The sequence below is a fragment of the Lolium rigidum genome, chromosome 3, assembly GCF_022539505.1.
Source record: "Lolium rigidum isolate FL_2022 chromosome 3, APGP_CSIRO_Lrig_0.1, whole genome shotgun sequence".
In the NCBI taxonomy this organism is placed as follows: domain Eukaryota; kingdom Viridiplantae; phylum Streptophyta; class Magnoliopsida; order Poales; family Poaceae; genus Lolium; species Lolium rigidum.
Window position 1 is genome coordinate 221,437,634 of NC_061510.1, and position 15,037 is coordinate 221,452,670.

General features: G+C 41.5%; 1 protein-coding gene across 1 annotated transcript; it reads right to left on the reverse strand.

Annotated features, from left to right (window-relative positions):
- On the reverse strand, positions 1-2,312 carry LOC124703032 (stress-associated endoplasmic reticulum protein 2-like). The gene is made up of 3 exons (XM_047235241.1): positions 2,213-2,312; positions 870-1,026; positions 1-208 (listed from the first exon to the last, which is right to left on the reverse strand). Exons 1-3 carry the CDS (start codon positions 2,213-2,215, stop codon positions 162-164), a joined length of 207 nt encoding a protein of 68 aa, XP_047091197.1. The 5' UTR covers positions 2,216-2,312; the 3' UTR covers positions 1-161.
- Positions 2,313-15,037: the final 12,725 nt, after the last annotated feature.

The window sequence follows — 15,037 nt, forward strand, 5'->3', positions numbered from 1 at the left end:
TCAGCAATAAATTTGTCCATTTAACATGTATAATATTGATAACTCTGTTTACAGTTCTTACGACATCAGTTCAAACTAGGATTTAAACAGGATTCTCATAAGAACACACTATGACAGCATCAAACGAATGTAGCTGCAACTGCACCAGTATATGACCATCTTCAAGCCAACCCACCGCTGCTAGCTGTCCTGATTATCTGGAACAGAGCTGCAGAGACAGAGAGGTAGCATCGTGTCAAAAGTAGAACCATATAAACTTGCAAGACTTTTCAGTTTTCCATTATAGGTTTAAACCATATACTAAGAGAAGGCAGTTTATCATAGACAATTCACTCAAATTTTGTTTTATTGTAGACAATTTGAAAAACTTTAGTAAATAACATCTTCCAATATGGACAGAAGTATGAACTAAGCAACATAATTTCAGTAAAATCATGTGATGGATGTGATTTGCGGGTTGCTGTACAACCTAAGCTATGTTGTTCCTCTGTTGAAAGGCTCACTAGGATATGGCAATAGCCTAGGAATTATGATGAAATGAATAATCAATAAACTAGGTCAATAGATTGCTCATAAAATGATTGCTAGGAACAGATACTTCTCGAGGACTAATTTCATGACTTAAAAACTTCTAAAGAGAACAATATATCTACATAGCCTTTGCATGGACATAAAGTAGAAAACTGCTATAGAATCGTTGTCATGTGGAACACTAAAATTACAGACGTGTAGTCAACTACCAAATGCCTTTTCAAAAGGAGAAGTGACTGATAAATAAATCCTATGTAAGTGTGGATTCTAAAACTTGTCACAAGTGGCAGTAAAGTAAACTGAACAATAAGAGATCAAGAGAAGGTTAGAAGACATACATGATCCGATGACCACAAAGATGAAGAATCCAAGCACTATAGGTCCAACAGGATAGTCATTCCCCTTCTTGACAGTGGTTTCAGGCACCGAGCCCCTCTTGGTGATGTTCTTCTGGAACTTAGCAGTCTTCCTGTCAGCAAGGCGCCTGGAGGTAGTCTGCACATACAGAAAGGCCAGCATTGAGCAATATAAATGTGTATACTCAAAATGTTAACTACCCTTACATATATGTGGATCGAATGACAGCAAAAGTGTCAACAGATTTGCCAGTTCAGTGCAGTTGTTAGTTAATATAGGAAAAGAAAAAAAAAATACTTGCAGCTACAAGAATACTTCCTTTCAGATTTTACTCACTGAACAAATATGTAGAAGAATACTATAAAAGAAACAGCATCGTAGCAAAATGAATAGCACAACAATTATAGTTCAGGGCAGAACATATGGCTTTGTAGGGAGTAGCCACATTAGACCTTCCAGCCACGAACAGTGAGTTCGGAAATCCTTTTTCCTACCTAGACACCTAGTAGACGGTGTACTACAACCAGTGATGACCTACAGCAGTGCTACCTTTATACCACAAATCATTGTGACCTAATAACCTTACATCACCAAACGAGTGTTTTTTCCCCAAATGTATACTATGATTGAAGATAAAAGAGTTGACTGTATAAGGTAGCCAGATGCCCCGAAACACGCTACGAAACCAAAACGAATAATGTCTCCATGGCCTTTAAGCCACAAAGTCCCTTTGCCAGCCATTTTTAGCAGGGCGACAGATGCCCACAAGAGAAATAGACCGCAAAAACTACGAACTCCAAACAGGTTGAAGTATTTAGCAGGCTTCCCATCATGATAAACAAGTCCTCAGATGAATTATTAAGCAACCACTGAAATTTCTACCAGATTCCACCGAACCATCCTCAAAGTAGTATGAATTCTTACGGCTTAGCAAATATAAACAGCCTAGATCTATGCGAAGAACCATCCTGTAATTCAGCAGTAGTGATGAATTACAAGACGAGAGGCTTCGGCATATTCGAGACGGAGCAGACGACCTGATCCATCCAACTACCCATTCCGTTTCCCTGATCCAACCTCACGGCGAATCGAATGATCCGAACCGCTGGTGGATCCAACCCGCACGAAATCAACGAATCACGCGAATCCACAAAAAATCATACTCCCAGCCAAGCGCAAACAAACAACAGGACCACATGCCCAAAGGCTTCGAGGCGAGGAGCCTGGGAAGATCCAGATCCGGTCCTAAACGACCACAACCGGATCCGGCTCGACGAGGAGATTACAACCCTGAATCTAGGTGAAGAAGGCCAGATCCGCTTACCATGCTGGCGTCGCGTGCGTCTCCGGTGAGCTCGTCGGCGGCGACGCTGGGATCGGGCGCGGCAGGACAGGAGAGTTTGGGGCTCGGTGTGGATGGAGAATTTCCATTTGAAGCGAGGCAAGGGGCTTTATATAAAAAAACGCAGTTGCTTCCAGGCTCTGGCTCGGTGGGCCCCGCCGTTGCGTGGAGCGCGTCGAGAGCGTGGACCGCACGGGAGGGCCCGGTCACTTTCTGTTTGGCCGGGAGGACGTCTATCGCCGTCGACGGCTCCTCGAGATTCGTGCTGTGTTGCTTTGCACGCAGGGAGTTTCGCAGATACGTGACGCTTCAGGCCGCGTCCGAGCTGTCGCCCATGGTCACGCACCTTAAAATACCAGCCTTTAAAAGGCGTACACACATGCTGCACCAAAACCGTTTCAAGGTTTTGGACGGGCTTGGGCCATATAGATCTAGAAACATAAGGCTGCTCATAGTCGGGAGTAACTTAGACTAGTAACATATGTCATGTTACTAGTCTAGGTTACTACTTTCATAGTGGGTAGTAACTTATATGTGGTATCATGCATTGTGTCATTTATTATGGTGTAGACTCATTTTGCTTTGGGGTGTGTGATGTTATGGTAACATAGTTAGTTACCACCTCACTCTCTTTCTTCATTTATTTGCATGCCATGTCACCAAAATGTCTTGAGATGTGTGATATTACTAGTTATGTTACTCCCACTATGAGCAGTCTAAGGGCATCTCCAACACCCGATGCAAATTAGAGTTACCGTATTTGTCCCTTTGCATCGGGACGGGTAAAATGGTTAAAATTGATCGTACATCCGTTTGCGTCTAGAGGTGTCTCCAACAGTCCCAACGCATAATTTTTTTTTCAATTGGAAAAAATTATTTATACATAATTTTAAAAGTACATCAAAAAGCTTATAAATTAAAAAGGTCTAGCAAGACCTTCTAAAACCTAGCTACGGACTACTGCTCATCGTCGCTAACAAGGTCGATGAACTCCGGCATCCACCATGGGAGATGGTATGCCGGCGGTGGAGGAGGAAGGGGAGCCTGGGATGACTGCTTAGGGTCGCTGGGCTAGGGTACAAACACATTTTTTTTAACCGCGCGATCGCATCCAGATGGTTACTGTTGGAGATTCCCTAAGCCGTAAAACCGAACATTTGTAAGACCTTAACGAAAATCTATCAACCGAATACTATGGAGTTTTCAAATCTAATGTGACAACTAACAATAGATGCTAATAATAGTTTTAAACAACCACTAGTCCATTCCAAAATGATCCAAAAGTCATACTTGTGTTGATACGTTTACTGATGTTGACTAACTACTTCAGGTTATGCACCTGCATAGAGCTTTGGCATTAAAGATTAAATTAAATTATGTGAGAAATTTTCTTGGTATTTACAGGACTGTCGGTTTGTATGTATGTTTGGTTGCCTTTAGAAAATACAAGAATACGTTATAAAAGAAAGATTTCAAAAACCTCGAAGATTTGCTTGTTTCTTTTAAACTTTATTATTTTGTAGTCGTTGAAGACGGCTTATGTATATCTACCATGTATTATCTGCTACTACTATGAATATATGTGGTATTGATTGTCAAAATAAAAATCACCGCCACACCATGGAAGGCAACATCAGGCCACATTGTCATCGCCAAGCACACCGGCAACCCCTCCGCTGCCACCACCACTCGCCAGAGCATCACTAACACTACCACCATCACCTGAAAATTCTCTTTGGTTTGATATGTGATACGTCCAATTTGCATCACTATTTTATATCATAATTTGCTGTTATTCATTGATATATTTCATATTGGGACACAATACTTATGTTATTTCATCTATTTTGCATGTTTCATCATTATTGGAGGATCGAACACCGGAGCCAGGATTCTGCTGGAAAAAGCACCGTCAGAACGCAATATTTCGGAAGATCAACTGTGGAAGGAAATTATACCAAAAATCCTATTTTCAAGATGACGAAGGAAGCCAGAAGGAGGAGCCAGGAGGAGCCAGGGTGGGCCCACACCCTAGGGCGGCGCGGCCCAGGCCCTGGCCGCGCCGCCATGTGGTGTGAGGGGCCCACGACCCCTTTCGCCTCCTTTTCTTCGCCAAACCCTTCGTCCCGAAGACCTAAGCCGAGAGGGTACCTCACGAAGAGTTACAGCCCGCTCTCGCGGGGCGGAGAACACCGGAGAGAAAAGAGCTCTCCGGCGGGCGGTGAATCCGCCGGGGAAATTCCCTCCGGAGGGGGAAATCGACGCCATCGTCACCGACATCGAGCCGGACATCATCACCATCACCATCATCATCATCTCCACCATCATCACCGCCGTCATCACCGCTGGACACCGTCACCGCCGTAGCAATTTGGGTTTGATCTTGATTGTTTGATAGGGGAAACTCTCCCGTATCGATCTATACTTGTTGTTGATGCTATTGAGTGAAACCATTGAACCAAGTTTATGTTCAGATTGTTATTCATCATCATATCACCTCTCGATCATGTTCCATATAATGTCTCGTGAGTAGTTCGTTTAGTTCTTGAGGACATGGGTGAAGTCTAAATGTTAGTAGTGAACTATGGTTGAGTAATATTCAATGGTGTGATATTTAAGTTGTGGTGTTATTCTTCTAGTGGTGTCATGTGAACGTCGACTACATGACACTTCACCATTTATGGGCCTAGGGGAATGCATCTTGTATTCGTTTGCTAATTGCGGGGTTGCCGGAGTGACGTAAACCTAAACCCCCGTTGGTATATCGATGCAGGAGGGATCGCAGGATCTCGCAGTTTAAGGCCGTGGTTAGATTTATTCTTAATTACTTTCTTGTAGTTGCGGATGCTTGCAAGGGGTATAATCACAAGTATGTATTTAGTCCTAGGAAGGGCGGTACATTAGCATAGGTTCACCCACACAACACTTATCATAACAATGAAGATTATTTAGCCGTATGTAGCGAAAGCACTAGACTAAAATCCCATGTGTCCTCGAGAACGTTTGGTCATTATAAGTAAACAAACCGGCTTGTCCTTTGTGCTAAAAAGGATTGGGCCACTCGCTGCAATTGTTACTCTCGCACTTTACTTACTCGTACTTTATTCAACCGTTACATCAAAACCCCCGAATACTTGTCCGTGAGCATTTACAAGTGAATCATTCATCGAAACCGCTTGTCAACACCTTCTGCTCCTCGTTGGGATCGACATTCTTACTTATCGAAGATACTACGATACACCCCCTATACTTGTGGGTCATCAAGACTATTTTCTCGGCGCCGTTGCCGGGGAGTGAAGCGCTATTGGTAAGTGGAATTGGTAAGGAAAACCTTTACCGTTGTGCTGATTTTATTTCTCGCTCGCTGCCATAAGTCATTATGGAGAGATCTTCTCTTCAGTTTCTATTTGGGAAATCTACTACTACCGCAACGGTAGTAGATGAGGCGCCAGTGTGAGGAAGTGATACCATATAAAATACCTATGAAAATTATTGAACGTGTTATGGATAACCGCTATGAAGGGGATGGAACTCGTCCACCCCGGTGATCATTTACTCGTTTTTGCATGAATTATGCGGGTTATTCAAATGTGCAGGTATTGCTATGGATGAAGTGAGGAAGAAATTATTCTCTTTATCGCTGTCCGGTAAGGCGGCGCATTGGTATAAATTATCGGATAATGGGGATTCTCTTGAATGGAATGATATTGTGCCCCGGTTTTATTCTAAGTTCTATCCTCCAAGTGAAATTCATAAGGATCGGAATCGCATATATAATTTTTGGCCTCATGATGGAGAGAGTATTGCCCAAGCGTGGGGAGATTGAAGTCTTTAATGCTCAAATGCCCCATTCATGAGCTTCCCGGTAATGTTATTATTGATAATTTCTATGCAAGACTTTCTTTTCAAGACAAGACCTTGCCGGATACTTCTTGTTCTGGATCATTTACACGCAACAAAGAAGAGTTTAAAAGAGACCTTCTTGATCGGATCCAAGAAAACACTCGAAGGTTGGGAGAACGACAAGGATAGAGAATCAGGTATAATTTATGATTATAAATGCATTGAAGCTTTTATGGATACCGATTTATTTCGTAATATGAGTGCTACATATGGTCTTGATTCCCAAGTTGCCGTAAATCTTTATAAAGCTTTTGCCTCTCATTATGAATTGCCTAAGAAGAATTTTGATAAGTATCATGAACCATATAAAGATAAAATTGATTCATCTATTAATAAGTGTGTTGTAATTGAAACTCGCCGATCGTGTTATTCCTGAAGCTTATATTGAAAAAACTCCTTTCCTCGCTAAAATGAAAGAGTACTCGTTATAAATAGTGCGGTTCATAAAAGTGAAAAGAAACCTAGAGAACCCGAAGAACAAATAAAAATTGAACTCGCCGTTGCAATAGTTAAAGATCTTGTGACCGAAAATGTTGAGGATGGTCATATTATTTTCTCGTGAAGATGCTTCTAATATTGTTTCACATCCTAATAAACCCAAACAAGCTAGTGTTCCTATGCTATCGGTTAAAATTGGTGATCATTGCTATTATGGATTATGTGATATTGGTGCAAGTGTTAGTGCTATTCCGTATGAGCTTTACACGGAGATTATGCACGAAATTGATTCTTGTGAACTTGAAGATATTGATGTGGTTATTCAGCTGGCTAATAGAGAAACTATTTCACCAATTGGTATTGTCCGAGATGTGGAAGTTTTATGCGGTAAGATTAAATATCCTGCTGACTTTTTGGTACTTGGTTCTCGTCGCTAGTGATTATTGTCCTATCATTTTTGGTAGACCTTTTCTAAATACTTGTGGAGCTATTATAGATTGCAAGAAAGAGAAAATTTTGACTAAATTTGCTGGTGAATCTTATGAGTTTAACTTCTCTAAATTTACTAAAACTCCTTATAAAGCTGATTTGCCTAGTAATGATTTTAAAATGGAGCAAGTAGTGCATCTATTGTTCTTGTTCCTAACAATCCTTTGCAAGCAACATTTGGAGGATAGCGAGAGTGAAATTTTTAGGAAAGAAAGAGATGAACTTGAGGAGATTTTTCTTCGCCAACCTATTCTCAAGCATGATTTATCGGTGGAAGATTTGGGTACAACACCGCCACCAAAGGAAGATCCCGTTTTTGATTTAAAGCCTTTACCCGATAATCTTAAATATGCTCATATTGATGATAAGAAAATATATCCCGTTATTATTAGTTCTAAGCTTACGAGTTTGAAGAAGAAAGGTTATTGGAAATATTGAAGAAGCATCGAGGCGCTATTGGCTATACTCTTGATGATTTGAAGGGGATTTCTCCATCTATTTGCCAACATGCTATTAATATGGAAGATGATGCAAAGCCTGTTGTTGAACCTCAGCGTCGTTTAATCCCGAAGATGAAGGAAGTGGTAAGGAATGAGGTATTAAGACTTCTTGAAGCTGGTATTATATATCCTATTGCTGATAGTAGATGGGTTAGTCCTGTACATTGCGTTCCCAAGAAAGGAGGTATGACTCGTTGTGCCTAATGATAATGATGAGCTCATTCCTCAAAGAGTAGTTGTAGGGTATAGAATGTGCATTGATTTTCGAAAAGTTAATAAAGTTACTAAGAAAGATCATTACCCTTTACCATTTATTGATCAAATGCTAGAAAGATTGTCTAAAAATACTCATTTTTGCTTTCTTGATGGTTATTCTGGATTTTCACAAATTGTCGTTAAAGCTAAAGATCAAGAGAAAACCACCTTTACTTGTCCCTATGGAACTTATGCTTATAGACGTATGCCTTTTGGTTTATGTAATGCTCCTCGCTACTTTTCAAAGATGCATGTCTGCTATTTTTCATGGTTTTTGTGAAAGTATTGTAGAAGTATTCATGGATGATTTTTCCGTTTATGGGAATTCTTTTGATAGTTGCTTGCGAAACCTTGATAAAGTTTTGCAGAGATGTGAAGAAACTAACCTTGTTCTTAATTGGGAGAAATGCCACTTTATGGTTAATGAAGGAATTGTATTGGGACATAAAATTTCCGAGAGAGGTATTGAAGTTGATAGAGCTAAAGTTGAAGCAATTGAGAAGATGCCCTATCCGAGGGATGTTAAAGGTATTCGTAGTGTTCTTGGTCATGCTGGGTTTTATAGGAGGTTTATTAAAGATTTCTCCAAGATTTCAAAGCCTCTTACTAATCTTCTTCAAAAAGATGTACCATTTGTTTTTGATGATGATTGTAAGAAAGCTTTTGAAACTCTTAAGAAAGCCTTAACAACTGCTCCTATAGTTGAACCTCCTGATTGGAATTTACCATTTGAAATTATGTGTGATGCTAGTGATTTTGTCGTAGGCGCTGTTCTTGGACAGCGAGTAGATAAAAAATCGAATGTTATTCATTATGCTAGTAAAACTCTTGATGCTGCTCAAAGAAATTATGCTACAACCGAAAAGGAATTATTAGTCTGTAGTCTTTGCTTGTGATAAATTTAGATCTTATATTGTTGATTCAAAAGTTACTATTCATACTCGATCATGCTGCAATTAGATACCTAATGACAAAGAAAGATGCTAAGCCGAGGCTTATTAGATGGGTACTTCTTTTGCAAGAATTTGATTTACATATTGTAGATAGGAAAGGTGCCGATAATCCCGTTGCCGATAATTTGTCTAGATTGGAAAATATTGCTTATGATCCCGTTCCTCGTTAATGATAGTTTTCCAAATGAACAATTGGTCGTGATAAAGGTGAGCTCGCGAGACGACCCTCGGTATGCCGATTATGCTAACTTTATTGTTTCCAAGTACTTGCCTCCAACCTTTTCAGACTCAGCAAAGGAGGAAATTCTTTTATGATGTGAGGCATTATTTCGGGATGACCCACACTTATATAAAGAAGGAGTGGATGGTATTATGCGAAGATGTGTTCCCGAATATGAACAACAAGAGATATTGAGTAAATGTCATGGCAAGTGCTTATGGAGGACATCACGCTGGAGATAGAACCGCGCAAAAAGTTCTACAATCAGGTTTTTATTGGCCAACTCTCTTCAAAGATGCAAGAAAGTTTATTTTATCTTGTGATGAATGCCAAAGGGTTGGTAATATCTCCAGACGCAATGAAATGCCTATGAATTATACTCTTGTTATTGAACCGTTTGATTGTTGGGGATTTGACTTCATGGGACCTTTTCCTCTTCAAAAGGTAACACTCATATACTTGTTGCTCGTTGATTATGTTACTAAATGGGTGGAAGCCATACCTACAAAAAGTGCCGATGGTGAGACCTCTTTAAAAATGCTTTTAGATATTATTTTTCCTAGATTTGGAGTGCCTAGATATATTATGACTGATGGAGGTTCTCATTTTATTCATGGAGGTTTTAGAAAAACTCTTGCTAAGTATGGTATTAATCATAGAATTGCTTCCGCTTATCATCCTCAAACTAGTGGCCAAGTAGAATTATCAAATAGAGAGATTAAATCTATTTTGCGAAAGACCGTTAATAAATCTAGAAAGAATTGGGCTAGTAAATTTAAGGATGCACTATGGGCGTATAGAACTGCTTATAAAAACCCCATGGGAATGTCACCTTATAAAATGGTTTACTGAAAAGCTTGTCATTTACCTTTAGAGCTATAACACAAAGCTTATAGGGTCATTAGAGAATTAAATAAAGATCCTAAACTTGCCGGTGATAAGAGGTTGCTACAATTAAGTTCTCTAGATGAATGGAGAAGTGAAGCTTATGAAAATGCTAAACTCTTTAAAGAAAAAGTTAAAAAATGGCATGATAGGAGGATCATCAAAAGAGAGTTTAATATTGGGGATAAAGTCCTATTGTATCGGTCTCGTCTCGCATTCTTTGCGTGGAAATTACTCTCGAAATGGGAAGGACCATATGTTGTCGAGGAGGTGTATCGCTCAGGAGCAATCAAGATTAGCTCTCTCCAAGGCAATGCTACGCAAGTGGTGAATGGACAAAGACTCAAGCATTATATCTCGGGTGATTCTTATAATGTTGATGTTGATATTATTCAAGTGGAAACACCGGAAGCTTTCATCAAAGGACAAATTGACAATCCGCCAGAACTCGACTTTGAATAGGTAACAGTACTGGTAATGAAAAGTACGCAATTTACTTTCCGAACAATATTTTCGCTGTTTTTGGAAAATATGAGAAATTACGAGTTCGAAACGGAGTGGAAAGGACGCATGAGGGCGTGGCACCATAGGGCGGCGCGGCCTAGCCAGGGCCCGCGCTGACCTAGGGTTTGGCCACCCCGTCGCCCCTTTCCGACTCTGGTTCGATCTGGTACTTTCCTTTTGTCGAGAAAATTTTTGCTATATAATCCCCCGGACCCCTGGAGGTCCGTATATCGTGTTTTCGACGTGTTTTGTTTCGAGTCGTTTCGCCAGGATCCGTTTTTAGTCTAGAAGCACCATGGCCTCCAACAACAAGGGCAAGGGGCTTTCGGAGGAAGAAGTGAAGGAGGTGCCATCAAGACAAGAGCAGCGAGTTGGAGGGAGCAAGCAAATCTTGGTGGGATCCGTTGACACTCGACGTTCTTTTTCTCATGACCCGCAGGGACCTTTATCACCAGCTCTTAGCCTCGACTCTTTCCCCATGATGGAAGAAGTTCTACGAGTTACCGATGAGTTTTGTGATCAATATCGGGCTCGAGAAGAGAAGTGGAGATACTCCAGGAGGAGAACCGCCGTCTCCGAAGATTGATTGAATACCACTCGATTCGCGTCACAAGGTCGTCATCGCCAACTTCGGATAACAATGAATCTCTTCGAATCTTAGTGCGGAATTATCAAGCTCGAGAAACCGAAGACGAAGGAGCTTATTAAGAAGCTCGGGAGGAATTCATCACCACCATCGCCGAAGGAGTAATTCATCATCGGTATTGGCATCCCCTCGGTTTGTTCCAAGCTTGGGGAGTGCCGCGGTATCACATTATCACTACCTTTTACTTTTATTGTCAAGTAGTGTCATATCATGAATAAGGAAGTTATCGTATAAGATGGGTTGCGTTTGGAAGTATCTCTCCTTTAGTTGTCTATGTATCCCTTGGTGTGAGTTATCGATATGGAATATTAATGAGAAGTCTTATCATTTACATATTGCACATCTTATTTTAGTTTGCAATCTCTATGATTCATCTTGTTGTTAGTATTGGTATCACTTTGGGAGCATTGAATAAATCTATTTGGTTTTGGCAAACTTAGCATTGGTTAATAGCAACAACACTTTGAGGTTTAAATAGAAAAGAGAAATACATGTAGATGTTTCATTGTCTTTCTTGTTAGCTCATAGCTCATTATTCTGAAGTTAAAATTGTTTGTGCTTACAAGGAAGATGCATGATTGTTTCTATCATATGTATATTTGTTTGTTTCCCTCGACTCTTATGCTTGCTAATTAACCTTGCTAGCCAAAGACCCGTACCGAGAGGGAATACTTCTCGTGCATCCAAACCTTCAACCAAACCTATGTTATTTGTGTCCACCATACCTACCTATTACATGGTATTTTCTCGCCATTCCAAGTAAATACTTCATGTGCTACCTTTAAACAATTCAAAACTTAGTATCTCTTATTTGTGTCAATGTTTCATAGCTCATGAGGAAGTATGTGGTGTTTTATCTTTCAATCTTGTTGGGCAATTTCCACCAATGGACTAGTGGCTTCATCCACTTATCCAATAATTTTGCAAAAAGAGCTGGCAATGGGATTCCCAGTCCCAAATTAATTAAACTAAATAGACACTCCTCCATGGTATGTGATTGATGGACGGCACCCGAAGGATTCGGTTAGCCATGGCTTGTGTAAGCAAAGGTTGGGGGAGTGTCATCATCATCATAAAGCTAAAATAAAAAGGCACTCCTTCATGGTATGAGATTGTTGGCGGCACCCGAGGATTCGGTTAGCCATGGTTTGTGAAAGAAAGGTTGGAAGGAGTGCCACACAAAATGAAAATATTATGGGAGCCGCTCTTAGGAGGTTGTCCGGCAAGGGGGTTAGAGTACCCGCTACCAGACGTTGACAACAACAAACACCTCTCAAAATGTTACTTTTATTATCTCTATATGATTTCAAAACCGAAAGAGCTCTAGCACATGATTTAATCCTCGCTTCCCTCTCGCGAAGGGCCCGTCTTTTACTTTATGTTGAGTCGATAAACCTATTTCTCTCCATCTCAAGCAAGCATTTGAGTAGTTGTGATCAAACCATTATATTGTGATTTGCTACATCATGTCTTTTATTCTTCCTTGTTTAGTACAAGTTTTATCCGAATGAATATAGCTTTGCAAGTTATCAATGATTATGAAGAGACCATTATGATTGAGTATGCAAGTTGTGCATTATAAACTTTAACATGAGAGCGCTGCTCAATAAGATAAATATAATCTATTAATTGTTCTCTGACCAAGAACGAAGTTTGCCATCACCAATTAGGATTTCTCATGCACCTTTACTTGTGATTACCTTATACTTGTTTCACTATGAGTTATAAGAGGTTGTTTACTATAATGTCCCGTGTGAATGAATATGATGCTTCTTGTCCGTATTTTGGTTATCGACTCTTCACTCCATAAACATGTGGTCATGTCTATTGAGTTCGGCTTCGCTTGGGGACAAGCGAAGTCTAAGCTTGGGGGGAGTTGATACGTCCAATTTGCATCACTATTTTATATCATAATTTGTCGTTATTCATTGATATATTTCATATTGGGACACAATACTTATGTTATTTCATCTATTTTGCATGTTTCATCATTATTGGAGGATCGAACACCGGAGCCGTGATTCTGCCGGGAAAAGCACCGTCGTAACGCAATATTTCGGAAGATCAACTCGTGGAAGGAAATTATACCAAAAATCCTATTTTTCAAGATGACGAAGGAAGCCGGAAGGAGGAGCCGAGGAGGAGCCGTGGTGGGCCCACACCCTAGGGCGGCGCGGCCCGAGCCCCGGCCGCGCCGCCATGTGGTGTGAGGGGCCCACGACCCCTTTCGCCTCCTTTTCTTCGCCAAACCCTTCGTCCCGAAGACCTAAGCCGGAGAGGGTACCTCACGAAGAGTTACGGCCGCCTCGCGGGGCGGAGAACACCGAGAGAGAAAAGAGCTCTCCGTGCGGCGAGAATCCGGCCGGGAAATCGCTCCGGGAGGGGGAAATCGACGCCATCGTCACCGACATCGAGCTGGACATCATCACCATTACCATCATCATCATCTCCACCATCATCACCGCCGTCATCACCGCTGGACACCGTCACCGCCGTAGCAATTTGGGTTTGATCTTGATTGTTTGATAGGGGAAACTCTCCCAGTATCGATCTATACTTGTTGTTGATGCTATTGAGTGAAACCATTGAACCAAGTTTATGTTCAGATTGTTATTCATCATCATATCACCTCTGATCATGTTCCATATAATGTCTCGTGAGTAGTTCGTTTAGTTCTTGAGGACATGGGTGAAGTCTAAATGTTAGTAGTGAACTATGGTTGAGTAATATTCAATGGTGTGATATTTAAGTTGTGGTGTTATTCTTCTAGTGGTGTCATGTGAACGTCGACTACATGACACTTCACCATTTATGGGCCTAGGGGAATGCATCTTGTATTCGTTTGCTAATTGCGGGGTTGCCGGAGTGACAGAAACCTAAACCCCCGTTGGTATATCGATGCAGGAGGGATCGCAGGATCTCAGAGTTTAAGTCTGTGGTTAGATTTATTCTTAATTACTTTCTTGTAGTTGCGGATGCTTGCAAGGGGTATAATCACAAGTATGTATTTAGTCCTAGGAAGGGCGGTACATTAGCATAGGTTCACCCACACAACACTTATCATAACAATGAAGATTATTTAGCCGTATGTAGCGAAAGCACTAGACTAAAATCCCATGTGTCCTCGAGAACGTTTGGTCATTATAAGTAAACAAACCGGCTTGTCCTTTGTGCTAAAAAGGATTGGGCCACTCGCTGCAATTGTTACTCTCGCACTTTACTTACTCGTACTTTATTCAACTGTTACATCAAAACCCCCCGAATACTTGTCTCGTGAGCATTTACAGTGAATCCTTCATCGAAACTGCTTGTCAACACCTTCTGCTCCTCGTTGGGATCGACATTCTTACTTATCGAAGATACTACGATACACCCCCTATACTTGTGGGTCATCAGTATGTTGAGAGTAATCGAACAACCCCCCCATCCTCTATATCATCCACCTCGTGATCTTCATCCCCCGCATAACCATCAAGGAATTGCTCTTATAAAAGGTACCAACGGTTTTGTTGGGGCATCGATCCCCCCCCCCCTCGCGTCCCCGTCACCCAAGATTATTTAGGGCACGTTTGGTTACCTGGGCCGATTTCTTGCATCATTGCGGCAATAGGAAGAAATCACATGCGCGTTCAAGAAGGGCCATGGGCCTAAAAAGCCATGATGTTTGGTCGCCGGGGCCACTCATTTCTACACCGGGTAGGGAAGCGAGCCCCCATTGTTTAGTTACTCGCATGCTTTTCCTAGCCTCACTTATATGGCAACATATGGTAATCTTACCTCACCCATCACAAGCATGAAAACGTCGCCGACCACGAAGCAAGCAACCATCATGGCACCGTCGGTCACGCCGATCAGAAGCATCACCACGTCGCCGACCACGAAGACGAAGACCACCATGACACCGCCAGTCACGCTGGTCAGAAGCATCGCCACGTCACCGACAACGACGATGAAGACGACCATGGCACCGCCGGTCACGCCGGTCACAAGCATCACCACGTCGTCGACCACGAA